Genomic DNA, 20,088 nt, shown 5'->3' with positions numbered 1-20,088 from the left:
AAGGAAATGAACTAAATGAGAACTCCTGTCCTCAATTATACAGAGTGATGACTATGTACATTTTCCATGCCTATTCACAAAGGAGATATCATCTACCAATAAAATCACCTCCTATTAAGATTATAGGATTATAAATATATCTATATATATATATAATATACAATACATACATATATATTATAAATTTAGAACTGCAAGGAAATTCTAAGGGCAATGCCCTAATTTTACCCATGAGGAAACTGAAACCTAGGGAAGTTATTATGTCCAAGATCACACAGATATAAGTGGTAGAGTGGTGATTCAAATCCAGTTTCACAAGTGAGATATTCAAATGGTTCTATAATTTCCTCATTCTTCCTCTGAACAGCTTCAAACCTTTCTATGCCTCCAGATCTGGAGATCTTTGCCTTTGTCTCTCTAGGATTTTATAACAGGATCTACATATCCAAACAATGTTGACCTATGCAGTAAGAGTCAATAGCAGGATCTAATATAATTTAGGTCTTCAACTCAGAAGGGGAGATCTGCACAGCTGAGTAGGAACTGTGTCTTCACAGGGAAAGTGACACCACACAGTAGTTATGCAATTTACACACCATTTCTCTGGCTGTATAAATGTCTTATTCTGTCACTGAGCAGGTAAGAAGGAAGAAGGATTAGAGGATCATAATCTAAAGCTGGAAGGGATTTAGTACTTAGACTCATACTTGACCTTAATCATATCATTCTACTTCCTTTTTTACGTTATCTGAATGTCAACTAATTGACTGGTATGGTCAACTCATCAATTCAGTCTCATTATATCATATTTTTTAGGAGCAGGATTAACATTTGGACGTTTCTAGAGTAAGGGAGTCCCAGTGTGATAATTTCCTCCTCCACTGATGTAGATTGGCAACTTTATGGTACAGAGAATCATTGAAGCCGAAACTATTTTTAATATTAACACTAAAGTATTTTAATTTCTAATAAAGTAAATATCAATAGACATAGCCCACATAAACAAAAGCTCTCTGGGGGTCCTTAATAATTTTAAAGTGTATAAAGAAGTCCTAAGACCTGAAAGTTTGAGAACTGATTTCTTTGAGATGAATGTTGGACATTGAGGCATTGAATGATTTAGCCATGATATCTAGTATGTGCCCAGTATTCCTGACTCTAAGCCCTGTCCCATGCTGCCCCCTTTATTATTTGATTAGATCATAGAATCATGAATTTTTAAATTTTTTTTAAATTTTATTTTTTTGCTGAGGCAAATGGATTAAGTGACTTGCCCAGGGTCACACAGCTAGGAAGTGTGAAATGTCAAATTTGAAATCAGGTCCTCCTGACTTCAGGGTTGGTGCTCTATCCACTGGGCCACTTGGCTGCCTAGAATCACGAAATCTTAAAGCTGAAACATCCTGAAAGAATATCTAGCTTAAACCCCTTACTTTTTAGAGGAGGAAACTGAAGGTCAGAGAAGTAAAATGTCTTGTCTGATATCATACTGCTATTTAAAGGCAGACCATTGGTAAATGCCAGCTAGTCTGGCTCCTAATTCAAGCCTTTTTCAACATATGCCTCATATCCCATGTCTTGTATTATACTTGATTATACTTATGATTGCACATATGATATATATGTGAATATGTGCTTGAAAGTAACTATACTGTTTCTATTAGCCTTCTTTGAGCCATATTCAGTTGCCTTTGGTCTGCCTGCATCTTTTCATCTTTCTAAACTCTTTTCTTCTTCTGATTCCTATAATTTACCCTCTTCTCACCACTGTGTTGATTCCCTTTCTCATTCTTTTGGTTTGGTGGTTATTCTTTGCCCCTTTAACTAGTCTTCTTTGGGGTCAACTTTGGTCTCTCATCATTGCGCTTATATTTACTCGTCACTTTCTTCTCTTTTACTCTCTCTTCCTTTCTACTTTATCACCTCTACAATATAGATACCTTAAACCTATCCCAGATCTCTCATGTCTTCCAATTTTTTCACACATCCCAATTTTTCCTTCTATTAGTTCTTATATATTTTATCACATGATTTTCATGCTACCTTTCCTTTGCCTCCTCCATTTACCCTGTTTCTTTTCTTTTTATTTCTTGATTACCACCAAAGTTTCATAGCCAGCTTCCCCCCTTTTTTGGGTGATGATTAAGGCACCATGCTGAACTGGGGTGTTTCCCCAAAATAAGTCAATGTCAGAGAACAAAACTAAGTGAGAATCCATTGGCTGAAAGATCACTAGAGAAATATTACAGAATTGTTCAGGATATTGATTTAGAACTGAAAGGCACCTTAAAGGTCACTTAGTTGGGCTCCTCTCACAGATGTAGAGACTGAATCCAAGAAAAGTTAAATAGCTACAAATCCATTCAAGTAGTAAGTGATAGATTGGGATTTGAACCCAAGTTCTCTTAACATTATGACCACCATTCTTGCCACAACACCAACTTCTAAGAGTTTTCGGATAATGGGCAGGGGTCCTGATGATCTTTTCCTGATTCCACAATAGAAGTACTAAATTGAAAAGTACTTTAAAAAAATACCAGCAAACACACATGTGACTTTGACTCAGGATCTTTGCACTGAAACAAATTATAAATTTAAAATAGCTATAATGATGACCAAGAGAAAACCTCAAAAAGAAAATGTGGATCAAGACATTTTTCCACATACTACACCACACCTACCCCTCTTATTTGGTACCTTCTAATAGTTTCCTAATCCATGAGGACCATATAGCAGAGAATCTTGATATAGTATTTGTGAACTTAGACTTTAATATTTTGATGACTACATCTCAATATAATTTGCTTCCTTTGTAATCCTACATATTTTATGTTTAAATCCATAGCTCATTCTGGTGAAAGATGTCTCTGGCCCAAAAAAGGTTAAGAAGCATTGTTCTAAGATAAGATCTAAGATACACATTGGCTAAGGGAAATAAAGTTGAGTCAGTGCTTGGAAATCTGCTTATTATGGTGTCCCTGGTCTCTGCTTAAACTGCTGTATAAACATAAATCCTCAATGCCTGAGAAAGAGGACCAGCCAGTTCTCATACAAAGACAGTTATAGCAAGAGTTGAAGTCCCATCCTGGCCTTATTGGCAGTAAAATGTCAGAACATTTTCTTGATTTCCTCTGGTCAGGATGATAGGAGGTCTCAGATCCTGAGAGAGTGTCTCCAGCCAAGCCATGTACAAGGAACTTGGGCATTTCCCCTTCCTTCCTATTGGCAAGGTTCTGTAAGACAGAAGAATGATAAAAAAGAAGTTACTAATTGACTTTTTCCCATTTATACTCAGCTTCTTAATTTGTCTTTCAGTCTGGCAGTTGGGCTTATTATCCCCTCCATAGAGTTTATTTGGCTTCTCATACATCACTTTCCCACTCTCTGGAAATATTTTCCCTCTCTCCTCTTCATGGTTTTCCTACTTCTTTAAGGACTTGCTCAGAACTTACCTCTTTTTTCACAAATCGTAGACAAATCGTAATTATGAGTCACTGAGATTATTTCAGCATCCTTTTCTAGGCACCTGCATATGTAGCTCAGAAGAGCTGTGATAATCTGGGTATATATTTAAGTTCTGTGGTTCTTATATAGCTTGTCCTGTTTCCCATTTCCATTCCCCCCATTCTCCACCCCACCCCATCTCCATTAAATTTAAGGCCCTTGAATATAAGAAGTGAGTCTATTGTCTCTTTAGCAATGTCCCACATTCAAATCACATGATACTTTGCAAACACTAGGCTGCTAACTTCAGAGAGAAAATCCTGCTGGTTCGTTTGTGTTTGCCTGTAATTCCTCTGGATGACCATTTGAAAATTGCCAGGGATATATTAGCTGGAAGAGTTAGAATTTCTATCATTTTAACAGTCTTTTTTTCCCTTTAACTTTAATATAGAATATTTAGCCAAATATTTAAGCTTTTTTAATGTAGTGATATCATAACAGCACTATGGCACTAGTTGAATTGTTCAGAAAAAATAAAGTAATCTATCATTTAAGCTCTTAGGAAAATGTGAGCATTGCTCTATGGATGGAATTGATCTAAAATGTTGGAAGAAATCGGGGGCCACCTACCTAGTATAATTTGAGCAGGCCAGGATATTTTGGATTTAAGGCCTACTGCTCTTAAATCTTCCCTTACCCAAATACCACAGCACTTGCTAAAGATTCTTCCTTTGGAGTCAAACCTTATCCTCTGCAGTCACATCTCCTTTGACAAGAGGACAATAATAGGGTGAAAAATCACCAGAAGGGATCTCAGAGATCACCTAATCGAACTCCTTCACATTACCAATGTGGAAATTGAGGCTTTTAGAGGTCAAAGCTGGAAGGGATTTCAAACTCCATAATTTTATTAATAAGGAAACTGAGACCAAGTAAGAGTTACTGACTTTACCCCAAAACACTGAAGCTATGAAATTGAATTTTGAACCTAGGTCTTCAGACCAAACCCAATCTACTTTCCAGTGCATGCTGGCGTTTGGTATTGTGCAGAAAGGAGGATGGTTGTTGAAATCACTTTGGCACTGACCATGACCATGAATCACAACAGTCTTCAGCCCTTCCAGAAATTTTGGATACTCATACATAATTGAAAAATATGCACTCTGGGATTTTACATACTCCAAGATAGCATTTGGCAATATATTGAACTTAGACCTTCTAAGCCTATCTGGAACCATTGTATTTCTAAATTATTAGCAAATGAGTTGGGGAAGAGGAGACTATCTTCTCTAATCATATGCCAAATTTCCAAATTGTTTTCTTTCATTTGCTTGTAAGGCATATAGATATGAATTCATTTGGAGGACAGAGGAGCTAGATTGAAATTTGGACTCTGCCACCTTATAACCTTGGGTATTAATCAATCAAATAATGAGCACTTAATTCTTCCCTATGTGCCAAGTAAGCCTTTGGGCCTCCATTTCTTCAACTCTGTGTAGCAGAGGGGAGTAGAGAATTTCTGATTAATTTGATAAGCCCCTTCCCCCTTCTATCCCAGGTAACTGGTTTAAATCACCTTTGTAAAAAGAGGGAACTTCCATAAGGGGTTATTCTATGTACCACTGAGGCACCTTTCAGTTCTAAATCTATAATCTGGAAATCCCAACATCCAATGCATATGTCAATCAGGGAATCTTTATGTTACTGCTCAGGAATACAATCAAAGCCAGGTTACTTGATCCCTAAAAATAAATTCCCTTCCTTTCCTGCCCCTCTTCCCTTACCCTCTCTTCTGATCCAATGACAGGAATTTCTTGCTTATATAGTCAGTCACTCTTGGCAAAAAATAATTTGGGACATGGGATCTTTAAATATTACTTCAGGGACAATTCCTTACCTCTAAAGTCTCTATTAGGGTCACATGAAAAAAGTTCCTTGTGGCTGTTTCTAAATTTTAGGGAAGTAGATTTTTTAAACTGAGAATCAAGATTTCCTACTGTATAGCCAACGCCTTCTCTGTCTCAGTTTTCTTATCTGTAAAATAGGGGAAGTGAAAATCACCTTTCTCACTAAATATGAACTAATTATCAGAATTTATTTTGGAACCATAAAGTATGATGAAAGTCCCAAATAACAAGTATTCTTCACAACTCAGCTCAAGTATCACCTTCTATTGAAAAACTTCTATATCCACCCTGCAGCTAGTATTCTCTCCCAAAATCATTTTGTATTCATTTCAATATATCCTGAATGTACTTACTTATTTATGAATATATGTCCTTCATTAGAATATAAGTTTTTTGAGGCCAGGGACTATTTTACTTTTGTCTCTGTATCTTGGGGCTTAGTATAATGCACAATAAGCATTTAATACATGTTTGTTGATTTATCAATCAGTTGATCAATTTAACTGTGTCACTGGACTTTGGTAAATTAGATTCCTTCTGGGAAATGACCCAGAGTCACGAGGGTAACTGGAATTTTCCTCCCTAGAGATTTTAAAGAAAAGATTAAAAACAGTTTTGTACAGGACTACTTAGGAGCAGAAAACTCATGGAGCTTCTTGCTAGTTAGCTCATAGAGATAGAGGATTCTATAATCATTGCTATTTGATGGCTAAAAAGATAGTCCTACAGAATGTGAATCCACTGTCCTTTATGACCTCCAGGGCCCACTGCTGTGAGTAGTTGTGTGCTCCTAGGAGTAACTTGTTTTACAAGCCTTCAGACACTGCTCAGGCTGTCATTGTGAATGACTGTTTGGGTTTCCAAGTTAGATCCTTGGATTGGAGCTCCCAACTGGAGTATTGGCCTTTGGAATAAAGATTTATACCTCTTGGCTTGAGTGGGTGACTTGAGTTTTGGGGGCAAACAAGCTTAAATAAAAGCAAAATACATCAGGCTATAATTTTGTACACCTACCTGAATAACTATCTTAGTACATAATAACTAATGCTTTCTTTCCAAGAGGATATTTATTATTTCCCTTCCCTACACAATGTTCTGCTTCTGTATTGCCTTACAATTACTTCTGCCCCACTCCCCTAACTTCCTGCAAAGAAAATTGTACCTTATTTTGAACCCAGGATATTATTATACATAAGAGAAATGAATACTTTCCAATATTATGTCCTCCCCTCTCCTACAAGCCAATCTACTACCTCTGGCCAAACTCCTTCTGGATTGATTCATGTTCTCTGAACTGGCTAGAGACTTGTAGCTAAACCTCAAATCCTCTGCTTGTTTCTTTAGGCACAGCTCCCACAAAACTCTACCAAATGGAGTACCCCGGGGAGAAATTAGACTAAAGATGTCTTTATATCAGGCCCTACGAATGCACCATTCATCTCAGGGCATTTTTAGGAAGGAGGCAGGACATAATCTATTCTGGGAGATTAGGAGACACTGTCTCAAAGTATTCATGTCTATCTTTGTTCATTTTTGCCCTTTTGTTCAGTTTTGCCTGAAGAAATATAAAAAGTGTTAATTAGCCTATTGGGAAAATACCTAGTTTCCCATGGGGTTCAGAAGTTAGAACTGAAAGGGATCTCACATAACATCCAGTCCAACTCCCTCATATGATGAAACTAAGGCCCCCAGATGTGATATGATTTGCTCAAGACTATAGTCAGTCAATGATAGAGCCAGGATTTGATTCTAGGTTTTCTGGATCTTTTCATTATAGAAGGGCTTACCTCCCACCAACTTCAACCTTTCCAATCATGCTTTCATATTTCTACTAAACCCAATCTACCTCTATTTCCTCTGAGCACTGGTAGTAATAATAATAATAATAGTTAGCATTTATAGGGGTTTAAAGTTTGCAAAGAACCTTATAATATCTCATTTCATCCTCTCAATAATCTTGAGAGGTAGGTGCAATTATTACCTCCATTTTACAGATGAAGAAACTGAAGCACATAGAGGTCACCTAGCAAGAAGTAGTTGAGACATATTTTGAATTCAGTTTTTTCCTACTTTAAATTAATCACTCTATGCATTGTTCCATTCTATGCACTGGTTGCCTAGTTCTTTTGATACCTATGTGACCTTAGGCACAGTTTTCAGTTTTCTCATTTATGAACTGAAGAAATTGGGTTGGAACTAGATGCTCCAGTTTTTCTTTTGTTAAATGAAGGTATTGGGTTGGATTAGATGCCTCTAAGGTTCCTTCCACTCTAAATATGTGACATCTCAAATTCTGCTTTATGTGTTCTTAGAGCATATTCACGACCACCACCACCACCACTATTACAAAATAACTAGGGTATATGTAGGATCTATCTTCTCTCCCTACTCTTTCCCCAAATGGTAATAATAATAAAAAGAATACCAATAACAATAGTTATAGACATGTAGATAGCACTTAAAGTTTGCAAAGTGCTTTGCATTTATTGGCTCTGATTTCTAAGTAGATGTTGAATAGGGATATTGAATTATGATGAGTCTAAGATCTGAGATACTAAGAATCTGTTACTGACTTCAATCACAGGAGCCGCAGATAGGGTGTTCCCTCCCTTCTATAATCCTATACTCCACGATGCCCCTGCATTGCCTTATAAAGACTTCTATCCCTTTCCCTTAACCCCCTCCAAAGAGGGTTGCACCTCATTCTGAGCCCAGTAAATACTTACCAATATTATTTCCTAAGGGAACTCCTAAGAGAAAAATGTCATAAAGTCATAGGTTTTAGAGCTGGAAGAAACTTTGCAGATTATCAGTTCCACATACATCCAGTTTTACAGATGAAGAAACAAGCCCAGAGAGTTTACATAACTTTTCCAAGGTCACAGATAGTAAATGGCAGAACCCGATCAAGGCCAGCTTCCTGAACAATGGGGCCTTGGACAGGGTATGAACACCTGACTAATTATTCATGCTACCCTTGCTAGAATCAAGGAGAAATGACTCGGAAGTTGAGACATATAGGTCATGTATTGCTTGATGATTCTTTCCAGGCCTTAGCTCAAGGGAAAAAATACAGAAGAGGCACCTGTTTGGCAATCTTCCCAGAGGATTTAAGTTGGCATTTTCTGGTACTGGTAGATCTTTTCACTCATGTAACTCTTGTCTTTCCCTCAGGCCCCTCTAAAAGTGATGTATCCCACTACCAAACTCCCATCATGCTTTGTGACTTAAGTTCTTGTGCACTTACCAATCTCATTCTGCTTTGAATTATGTATATTTGTAATATCTCTCCTACTAGACTGGAAGCTCCTTGAGGGAAGGGAAATTTCATGTCTTATTTATCTTTGCAACTCCCTCAATACAAGTGTAGTGCTTTGGACAGAATGGATGTTTAATATGAGTGAGATGGATTGAACTGAAGAGGTTTAGATTAGAACGATTGAGCTGGATACAAGTTCCTGACTTACAGATAATATGAGACAAGACAAAAGTGATAGGAGAGATGATTCAGCAAAGTGTACCTCTTCCTGAGTAGGCTGTACTGCTAGAAAATATAGGGAACCTCAGATTCCAGTTTTGAAACCAATTTAATGTGAAAAGAGAAAAGACAGATGAAGTAAAAACACTAGATTCAGTGATTCTGCAGAGGGGCTTATGGGTCAGCAAATCCAAATGTAGTGCTCTGTGATGAGAGCTAGAATAGATAACCTTTTCATCAACATGTTAGAATCATCAACTGATCATGGTCCTTTATACCTTTGAGCCAGAGAGACAAGCTTTTCCTTCCCTGCCTTGGGAGAAGCTCCTCAATCTGGTCAGATTTGACTTACATGACTATGAGAGCAGCATCTCTGGAGTAGTCCAACAGAACCTCATTCAGCCTCACCTGCCGAAGGGACTGAGGGGAGAATAAAACTCATCAGCACCCATGGAATGGACAGCAGCCCATTTAGGGGTGTTTGTCTTAATTTAAGTTACCCGTTCTTCACCTAGAGTCCATTAATTTTTTTAATCTTTTGATACTATATTTCAATAGAATTACTTTTTTTAGTTTATGTTTTATTTTTATGAAAACAATTTATAGTGTTTTATGTATTTTTTTTTAAAGCATTCTAAATAGAAGTTTGTCAAAGGGGTCCATCACACAAAAACGGTTAAAAACTCCTGGTCTAAAAATGAATATGCATTCTCTGGTCTCGTAGAGAGGTAGAGAAATTTCAGGAAAATTTGGAATTTAATCCCCAAACTTACCTCCTTCAGGAAGCCTTCCCTGATTGACACCAATCAACTCTTACTCAACATTGAAGTCTATTAATTTATACTTTTTTTTTGCATGTTGTTTTGCATGTATACTTAAACAATTAAAAATTTTGAATAGGGTTCTTGTGTCCCCCAACTGGATTATTAGTTTTGTCAGTGACTGAATTTTTTTTTGTCTCTTATCTTCCCCTTCCCCCAGTACTTCAGAAAGGTCTCTGGACACCAAAATGAATCAATAAATGTTGTTGGTAAACTGATTAGAGGGAAGATTTGTAAGGAGTGTGTGTGTGTGTGTATGTGTGTGTGTGTGAAGGTTAGCCATCATCTTAGTGGAACCTCTAAAAAGTAGAGAAGCATGGTAAAGGGCTGGGGGGGAGGGGGAAGCATTGGATCTGGACCCAGGAATCCCAAATCCTTGTTCTAGTTATGCTGCTAACTCCCTTTGGAGTTAGCTTTCTCTTTCCTGGGCTAAGGAAGCACTGTAAAAGGAGAGATTGACTTAGATGATATCTAACATCTTATTCAGTATAAGATTCCATTCAATTTGATTCTGCCCTATCTTATCACTCACCCTGGAGAAGAAGAGATAGAAAGGGGAGCTGTAGGGGTCAAATGAAGGCCAGCAACAAAACTGGGGGCATGGCTTGATTTATACTAAAACTAGTCCAGCTAATTTGCTCCAGATGCCTTGAAAACAAGAAGGTGGAAAGGATCCCAATCCCCCAGTTGCCCTTTCCTCTCCCCTTCAATGGCATCAACTCATAAATGCCCTTGTCAACTGTACCTTCATTTTATTTTTATTGATTTCCTCATCTGAGATCTTCCAGGGACAATCACGTCGCATCTCATTAACAGTAGCCTCATCCTTGAAGCCATCATTCAGCCGAAATGGGGCAATCATGTCCTCAAACCGCTTGGTGCTGAGGACAGAGGAAAGAATGTAAGAAACTCTGCCTTCACTATGTACCAGGTAGTAGGAGGATAGAGGTGAAGGGGGATATGATATGCAGAAAGAAAAGAAAGACAAAAAGAATGAATATTTCTATGATACTTACAATATGCCAAGCAATTTACAATTTCATCAGAATCTGACAGCAACCTTGCGAGGTAAATGTTATTATTCTCATTTTACAGTTGAAGAAACTGAGGTAGACAGAAGTTAAGTAGCTTGCCCAGGACCTTGCAGTCCTAGGGTAGCTAGATGATGTAGTGGAATAGAATGCTGGGCTTGAAGGTCAGGAAGATGAGATTTCCTGAGTTCAAATTTGGCCTCAGGCACTTACTGTGTGTTCCTGGGCAAGTTATTTAACTCTGCCTCAGTTTCTTTACTTGTAATTTAATTTGGAGAAGGAAATGGCAAATCACTCCAGTATCTCTACCCAGAAAACCCCAAATGGGTCATGAAGAGATAGATAAAATGACTGAACAACAACTTCCTGACTCTAGGGCAGCACTCCATTCACTGTGCCATCTAGCAGCCTCTTTTAAGCCTCAATCCCATCCTTCCACATTTATCCAACCCAACAGATCTTGTAGCATTCCTTCCACTCTTCTCTTTTTTTTCTTCCTTTCTGAATGATAATAGCTGGCATGAGATCTACAAGGTGTTTTACATTTATTGTCTCATTTGATCTCCCTAAGAACTCTGTGATAAGAGAGTATTATTCTTCTCATTTTGCAGAAGTGAACTGAGTTGTTCAAGGTTACACAGCTTCTATGGGCCAGTTGGGACTTGAGCCCAGATTTTCTATGCCAGATTTTATGTAGGGACACATAAGACTAGGTAGTAAAAGGTTGGGGTACAGGAAGACATTGCTTTATATAGCAGGCACATTTCTAAAAAATAATTTGAATCAAAGTGTTTCTAAACTGGGTTTTATTTTCAATTCCCGGCCAGAGGTGGAGCAGGTAGGGGGTATAGGTAGAATACCAGTTAAAGGAATCCACAGTAAAAAGTTTCAAATAAATAATAATTCCTTTCAGATCTTCTGTATAGCTCTGACCTTTCCATAATGTCAGCTTCTCCATGGGTCTCCTAACTTTCAGCTCATGCTGGAAGTCCAGCAGCCAATCATAGGCTCAATCCCAGTGCTGATCAGCATGGAAACTTTGACAGATTCCATTTCTACTCAGGCCTAGTTCTTGCCTCCTTAGGCAACCAGGTGGTTAGTTTAAGTGATCCATCAGCCTCAGCCTCCCCAGCTGAAGAGATTATGGGCATGGATGACCACATCCAACCTGCCTCACATTTGCTTTGTTATGTACTTATATAAATACATGTTTCTTCCCCAAAAGCATGTAAGTTAATTGAGAGCAAGGACTGTCTATTAAATTAAAATTTAAGTTAAAAATTCCCAGCACCTAACACAATGCTTGGCACATAGTTGATGCTTTAATACATGCTTGTTGATTGATTTCATATTAACTTCATGTAGGAGTACACTTGTCATGTTATAGAGAGGATAGTCCTTGACCAATTAATCCTCATTCCTCCTGGAAAAAGGAACTCCTTCTTTTTCCAACTTCCAAGCACTGGTGTGCTTGGAAATTAAAGAATAAGCATAAAGCCAGATTACCCTGAAAATTAGGGATAGGGCCCTGCTGTTTCTAAACTAAGAGCATCTCATAACAAGAAGCAGTTCCAAGGCTAGAGAAAGCTTAGGTATTTGTGAGCCTAGGAAACCGTTCATTTCTTTGGACAGACTTAGCCCCTCAAAGACAGTCCTAATAGGAAGCTGAGGGATTGACTGAATCTTGGAGTTTGAAACATCCCAGAGTTTAAACTGCTTCTTTATGGGTATATTCTGTCTTTGAAAAACCCAGTTTCCTCCAAAACTCAGTACAAATGCTACCTTCTATATGAAGCATTCCCTGTTCTTCATTCTCCTCCTCCCCAGTTTGTAATGTCACTATCCAAATTACTTTGAGCTCATTTTAAAATTTAAAAATATGTTCTGTATTATTTATTAAGTTTCTGTTGTCTCCCCCATTAGAACTGCACCCTGCTTGAGGGAAGGAAAGTATTTTACTTTTGTCTGTACTTCCCTTAGCACAGAGCCTTGGCCTATGGTAGATATTTAATAAATGCTTACTTAAACTGGAAGAAAGGTTTCTAAAGGGGAGAAACTCAGCTGTAACCTGGCATATATTGAGATCATTGGATTTGGAGAGGGGAAAGACATTTAAAGATCATCTGGTTGATGTCCTCCTTTTATAAAAGATCTTTAAATGTCTTTCCCAAGGTTTAGAGAGGGAAAGAAAGATTTGATCAAGATAGTACATAGAAAAGACAAGAATGAAACTTAGGTCTTCTGATGCTAAATCTAGTGCCCTTCTCACTAATCTAAGTGCCACTTAATAAATACTTAGACTTTAGCCAGATCTTACCTCCAGGTGTGCCTTGGAGAAAGGCTAAAGCAATAATGTTCAAAAAGACAGAGGAAACCACAAAGAACCCCACCACCACCACCACTATCCCCGCCACCATTGTAATAAACAGCTTCAGATGCTTGCTTTCCCTTCCTTTCTTTTAGAGAATCACAAAAATAAGGACCTGAAAAAGAACCCAGTGTATCACACATCTAACAGATGGTCAACCCACCTTAGCTTGAAATCTCCAGAGGAAGGAATTCCACTTGAGGAGAGCCCATTCCTCTTTTGGACAGTTCTCTTAGATCATTTTCCCCTAAATTAAACCTTTATCTGCCGCTTTGTAACTTATCCAAGATCCTAAGAAATTGAATCTCACAACTGAGGGAAGATCTTCTTCCACTGAGGTATATATATACACACACATACACACATAAATATGTACACACACACACACACACACACACACGCACGCACACACACACAGAGTGGAATCTCATTTGAGACTATCTTTAAAATGGGCTTGTTGCTCCTACCCATGTCCACCATGTCCCTGTGCCCCAAAGCTCCAAAATATAGAGCATTACTGTTCTGGCCGAGGCTTCTGATTGATGTCAGGAAGGACATGAACTTCATGAAATCCTAGACGGAACTTGCTCAGCAGTGAAATAATCCTGTAAGGGAGGTGAAGATAGATTTGTAGATTTGTTGTTATTGCTGTTTTTCCCCCATTCACTCATCAAGTAATAAAAATAACTCTTATTTCTTTGGTGCTTTAAACTTTACAAAAATCTCTTTTTACAGTAAGAGAGATGATGATTTGCTCAGGGTCACAGCATATAAGAGTTAATGCAGGTCTGATTCTAAACCTCTTGCATCTTCCATCTTCCGATGTGATTTTTAAGAACAAATCACACCCTCCCCATCTCCTTATGCTTTCATCTCACAGTTGGGGCTGTGGCACCTGGCATTTTCAAAAATATGAAAAGAGGACACAAAACAAACAAACAAGAATTTCTCCAGTGTTCCTCTAATAGGAACACACTTGGGTTCAAGATAAACAATGAGTACAGAGCCAGGGGTTTGTAATGTGGGACTTGGTCAAAGCTGAGTCCTTCTTATGCTATGATTTTGGGGGTGCCTAGATTGCTAAAGTACTACTTCCCTGGATGCTTACGATGTGCCAAACACTGTGAAAGACACCAAGGAACAGTCTCTATCCTCAAGTGACTTAGAGACTTGATGGGAATGCAACAAAAATCATTCAATTTTCTGGCTAGGGGGCTCTAACTTTTGGTGCTGTGGAAATTTTTAAAAGGAGGGATCTCTTTGGATCAGGAAGGATTCACGGAAGAGGTAAAGAGCTTGAGCTGGGCCTTGAAGAGTGGGCTAGATTTGGATAGAATTGGGGGATAGAATTGGAAGTCCAGATGGAAAGAAAGGTCCAGACAAGAGCCACTGGTTTCTACAAAAAAGACTGCCTTGGTTTAAATGGAGGTCGTGTGCTTGAGAGTGGAAAGAGATATATTTGCATGCATACATGTGTATGGGAGAGTCAGATCAGAGAAGGCCTTCAAAGCATCCACACAGGTGATTCTACATGGTATAATTTGTCCTTTTAAGGACAATTATCTACAAAGTGGGGAGAGCAAGGAGAGAGCTCGTTGAGAGGCTAATCTAGCTAATGCCTGTGTAGCTAATGGGTAGAGAAGGGGGCTAGGATAGCAGTTGAGGGTGGAATGACATGTCCCTGTGGCCTGTGTAAGTTGGTTATCACTTTCTCTGAAGTCTTCACCTCCCTCTATTCCTTACTAACTTCTTACCCAAGGGGAAGGTGTGACTGTCTCCCTCACAAATGACCTCCCCCTGATATAATTTATTTTCATTAAAATAATTTATTTTTAACATTCATTTTAAAAAACCTTTGAGTTCTGAATAGTCTCCCTCTTTTCCTCTATCCCTCCCTTCCTCCACCCATTGATAAGGCAAGCAATATGATATTTAATATGATTTTCAGAGCAAATTCACACTTCCCATCTTATGTTCTTTAACTCACAGTGGAAGTGGTATAAGCTGTCCTTGGCACCTGGCATTTTCAGAAGTATGAAAAGGGGATATGAAACCAAAAACAATTTCTCAAATGTTTCTCTAATAGGAACAATTCGAGTCTCAAAATAATCAAACACTGAGCACTAGAGCTTATAGTCTTAGCTGTGGGACTGCTTCACAGGTGAGATCTCTCTACTGTGTGATTATATGGGTGACTGGGGTTGCTATTGCAGTAGCCTTCTAGCTTTCTGATAGTTCCTCTGCTTTATATGTGTTTCCATTCCAGTCCAACTTCTTCTCAGCTGTGAAACTGATCTTCTTGGGGCACCGAGGTGTCGCAGTGGTTAGAGTACTAGCCCTGAAGTAAGGAGGACCTGAATTCAAATCTATTCTCAGACACTTAACACTTCCTCTCTGTGTGACCCTGGGGAAGTCACTTAACCCCAATTGCCTCCTTAGCAAACATAAAATAAAATAAAATAAAAAATAAATTAAAAAAATTTTAAAAAGCCTGATCTTCTTAAAACATAGGTCTGACCATGTCACCCCATCTCCCCCATTAATTCAATAAATTTCAGTGGTTCCTTATTATCTTAAAGATCAAATATAAAATCCGGTTTGGCTCTTCAAGCCCTTCATAATTTAGCCTCTTCTTCCTTCCTTTTCGGTCTTCTTATATTTTATTGCCCTGAAAGAACTCTGGTGATACAATGACACTGGCCTCTTGCTGTTCCTTGCTCCAGAAACTATTTTTTGCCTCCATGGATTTTCTCTGGCTGTCCCTGATTCTCATCCCCTTATTCCTGGAACTCTCTCCTTAATTTCTGCCTTCTGGCTTCCATGGTTTTCAAGTCCCAATGAAACCCCACTTTCTGTAAGAAGTCTTTCACATTCCTTTTTAATTTTAATGCCTTCCCTCTGAAATTGTCTTCAATTTATCCTGTTTATATCTTGTTTAGACAAATTATACATAGTTCTTTGTATGTTGTTACTACTTAAACTGGGGGTTGCTTGAAAGCAGACTTTTTTTCTTTTCTTCCTATCTCTAGTATTTAGCATAGTACAAGAACACAGTAAGTGCTTAACTTGAATTGACTTAAACAGCCTTAGCCTGACCTGCCTTACAGCCAAGGGTGTCCTGGAGTGACTTCAACAGGTAATTTTCAGTGAGCATTTACACCTCAGAAACTGGCAAATGCCAAGATCAAGGCAATTTATTGTTCTGTTGATTGTCTCAACCTAAGAAACTGATGCATCCTGTATAATTCCTCCTCCCCCGAGAGTCAGTTATTAAACATCTAGCAGCATACCACTGCTTCATCAGAGAGTGTCTTAACCAGGTCCTTGAGTATTTTCAAATGCCCCAAACTTAGAGAATATTGGTTTATGGCAAGAGAAATAAGTCTCAATCTACATCCACTTACGCCTTTCTCTCTTCATCCATCCTGTTGATCTGGCCCCCAACAAACACTCGAATCTTACACTTGTTCCACCTCTTCTTTCGACCAAGAAGATAAGGTATCAGGAGGGTGAGCCCTTGCCAAAGTAAAAGATGTCAAAAGTGCATCAGAGCCAGTGGCACAAGCAGCCCCATGGCCCACCTGCCTCTGCTGGGTCACAGTGTTTTACTGCCTCCTATGGATCTTCTATGTAGATTTTGTCACTTAATAACCTTTTGTGAAATTCTAACCACTCTGTTCAAGGAACTACACTAAATGCCTTATTAAAAGAAAAACATTTAAAGTTTGAAAGCAATGTAGTTGACTGAAACCTGGGCTCTGGTTTTGGGTTTTGAAACTGTTTTGGCCTAAATAATTCACTTAATTATAGAATGTAGGCAGCGAGGTGATGCAGTGGATAGAGCATTGGGCTTGGAGTCAGGAAGATCTTAGCTCAAATCCAGTTTTAATGATGTGACTGTGGGCAAGTCACTTAACCTCTGCCTCAGTTTCCTCATCTGTAAAATGGGGATAATAATAATATTTGTCTTTACAATAATACTTGATTATTGTAAAGATAAAATACTTGATATAATACAAGTATTATAAAATAATACTTGATTATTATAAAGATAAAATGAGATATTTATAAAAGTTCTATAAATGCTATTATTATTGTTAAATCTGGAAAAGACATTAGAGACTTCACCACTCCCAATCCTTAGTTTTTAGTTCCTTTACTTGTAAAAATAAGGCATGGGGGAGGTCTGTGAATTAGTTATTTCCTTTCAGCTCCAAAATCCTATCTATAATGTTCTATTATCAGCACATTTCTGAGAAGAAAGAGAATTACGTCATAGGATTATCATAGGATGTTAATGGCAAGAAACTGAGAATCATCTATCTGTTTCTATTTTCACAGCATAAGACTAAAATATACAGAGAGGGGGGAATCCATCCAAAATTTCATAACCAATTGCTGGAAGAATCAGTCAAAAGGCCTCAGGAATCTCAAGCAACAAGACAGGATTCCTAGATCAATATCCTTTTTACTAGAAACTATTGTGTCAGGTCAAAGACATGGTAAAAATGGCCCCAAAACATAGGGAGGGGAAACTATTAGGGGGTGTGAGATGCCAAAGAGAAAGGCAGAGAGACTCCTTTTTAGACTTATCCCTCAGAAATCTCCTGGTACTGTGGGGATTACTGACCTCCATCATCAAAGAGCCAGTAGATATCAATGGTCTTCTTGCCCTGTTCAGATTGAAATATTGTGCTGGCTTGTTCTTCAGCCACCAGAACTTCCGGGTTTACTAGAAAAAAAAAATAGACATAGATAATAGACAAAGATAATAGAAAAAGATAAAAGACATATTACTTATGACTCTGTGGTTGGGGGACAGGTGGCTCACTCACTTTCATCCATGAACCTTTTTTCCTTTCCCTTTGGCAGACCAAAAAGTACCCCCCCTCTTCCCCGCCCATTCCCTGCTCCTTGATCCTGTCTGTACTGTAGGCATAGGAGGGCTATGGGGACTCCCTGGGGCCACCCCAAAACACACATACTATGTCATGGACAAGTCTATCACCAGCCCTTTCAGTGACCTGTTATCTACCATGACTTTAAAGGAGGGAGAACGTGGGAGAATGTGGTTGTGGCCAGTCAGCTAACTGCCCCACAGGTTGACAGATCCCTGAAGGCTGAATCACAGAGGGGACTGATGTGTACCACTGACAGACGGCCTAGCTCCATTGGCTCTGGCTTCTTTTTGGTCTTCAGTAGGGTCAAATACAGGATTAACTACAAGAGAGAGCAGAGAGGGGGTCCTGAATGCCGGCTGTGCCGCTAGCCCGGGGGTAGCTGGGATGCAGATCACGGCACTTACTGTGGGCTTGCATCACTTCAGAGACATTGAGACCTTCTCTCATCCTCATCACACACACACCGTAGTTGAAATCAAAAGCATCACTGGGGAAAGAATAAACACAGTCCTGCCCATTGTATACATGGAGTTTCTTGAATCAGGAAATCAGTACAGACTTCTTTCTTTGGTTGAGAAGGGAAGTATCCTTCACAGGGAAAGCCTTATGCTTGGATGATGGCCTACTGCTATCGGGGGAAGGGTATCTGTCCCCAAATATCTCCCTGTCTGACGGCTGATCTGGTGGAGATTCTCCCCTAGAGAATGCTCGGGGCTAAGCTAATGGATCTCTAAGCTCCCCTTCTACAACAGCAGGTGTCCTGGAAAGGAGAAAAACATAGGAAGTCCCCAGGGCTTTATTATGATTGAGTGTGTCAGATCTGCTTTCCTTCAGTGCAAGAGGAGGTGGGGTAAGATGGAGCAACAGTATTCGGGACTGAGGGAGTGTTGAGAAGGAAGGAAAGGACACAAGAGAGAGAGGGTAGGACACTGGAAAGAGCGCTGGTTTGGAGTCAGGTAAATCTTGGTTTTGGGGGGCAACTAGGTGGAATTGTGGACGTTGGGGCCTGGAGGCAGAAGACTCATCTTCCTGGCCTCAGACACTTATTAAGCTACATGACCACAGGCAAGTCACTTAACCCTGTTTGCCTCAGTTTCCCCATCTGTAAAATGAAGTGGAAAAGGGAATGGCAAATCATTCCAGCATCTCTGCCAAAAAACTCTTATGGAAGGTATTGACATGATATGGTCTATGGAGTCACAAAGAGTTGGACACAATGAGGGGGGCTAAACTGTAATCTCTGAGTTCAAATCTAGTATTCTTTTCAGTAACTCTCAAAGGGCAGGGGTTTTTCTTTATACCTGTCAATAACAACAACAGCAACAACCACCATAATAATATCTAGCATCTGTTTAGCACTTTAAGGTTTACAAAGTGCTTTACATTTATTAACTCATTTGATCCTCACAACAATATGATGAGAAAAAAGCAACAACAATCTTTTGAAATAAGTGCTGTTATTACTCCTATTTTACAGAGGAGGAAATGGAAACACAAAGAGTGACTGGCTACCAGAGTCACATACCTAAGAAAATGTCTGAGAGGGGTTTGAACTCAGGTCTTCCTGATTCCAGGTAGCTATTCACTGAGCATCCAGCTGCCCCACAGCAAATGCTTACTAAAAACAACTTCTTAATGACTACAAGTTATCAGGTTATCCTGGTACAACACAATCTTGACTATCTAGAACCCAATTCATTGCAACCCTCAATTTACTAGCTCAAATTTATATCTTCCTTTAATAGAAACAACAGAGCACAGTATAGAGAAAGCTGGCCTTGGAAACAAAAACAGTTGGGGTCAAATCCTGCTTCTGATCCAGACTGGCTGTGTGATCCAAACAACTTAACTTCTTAGAACTCTAGATAATCCCTCAAGACTGCAACATAGCCGAGCTGCTGTCCTAGATTGGTAGAAGAAATTCCACACTGGGAGTTCTCTATACTAATCAATCATTAAATACTTGTTAAGCACCTACTATATGCCATGCGCTCTGCTAAGACGTGGGGTCACAAAGCAAAGAAAAAGCCAGTCCTGAGCTCACAATCTAATGGGGAAGATTACACACAAAGTAATATAAGATAAATAGGAAATAATCAACAGAGAGAGCAAGTATTAGAATTAAAAGGGACTGGAAA

The 20,088-nt window shown here is 39.0% G+C and overlaps 1 protein-coding gene across 2 annotated transcripts in view; it reads right to left on the bottom strand.

Annotated features, from left to right (window-relative positions):
- Positions 1-1,287: 1,287 nt before the first annotated feature.
- SLC12A3 (solute carrier family 12 member 3) overlaps positions 1,288-20,088 on the bottom strand; it is a 46,622-nt gene continuing 27,821 nt past the window's right edge. For both annotated transcript variants that reach the window (XM_023494206.2, XM_031954538.1), the window contains exons 19-26: positions 18,355-18,437; positions 18,198-18,269; positions 17,680-17,781; positions 16,454-16,565; positions 13,568-13,654; positions 10,396-10,531; positions 9,182-9,249; positions 1,288-3,233 (exon numbers count right to left, since the gene is read on the bottom strand). In XM_023494206.2, coding sequence (XP_023349974.1) covers positions 3,092-3,233; positions 9,182-9,249; positions 10,396-10,531; positions 13,568-13,654; positions 16,454-16,565; positions 17,680-17,781; positions 18,198-18,269; positions 18,355-18,437 — 802 coding nt within the window. In that variant the 3' untranslated portion in view covers positions 1,288-3,091. The remainder of the gene's footprint in view (positions 3,234-9,181; positions 9,250-10,395; positions 10,532-13,567; positions 13,655-16,453; positions 16,566-17,679; positions 17,782-18,197; positions 18,270-18,354; positions 18,438-20,088) is intronic.

Source organism: Sarcophilus harrisii, chromosome 2, assembly GCF_902635505.1.
Source record: "Sarcophilus harrisii chromosome 2, mSarHar1.11, whole genome shotgun sequence".
NCBI lineage: Eukaryota > Metazoa > Chordata > Mammalia > Dasyuromorphia > Dasyuridae > Sarcophilus > Sarcophilus harrisii.
This window is presented reverse-complemented; position numbering and strand designations above follow the sequence as displayed.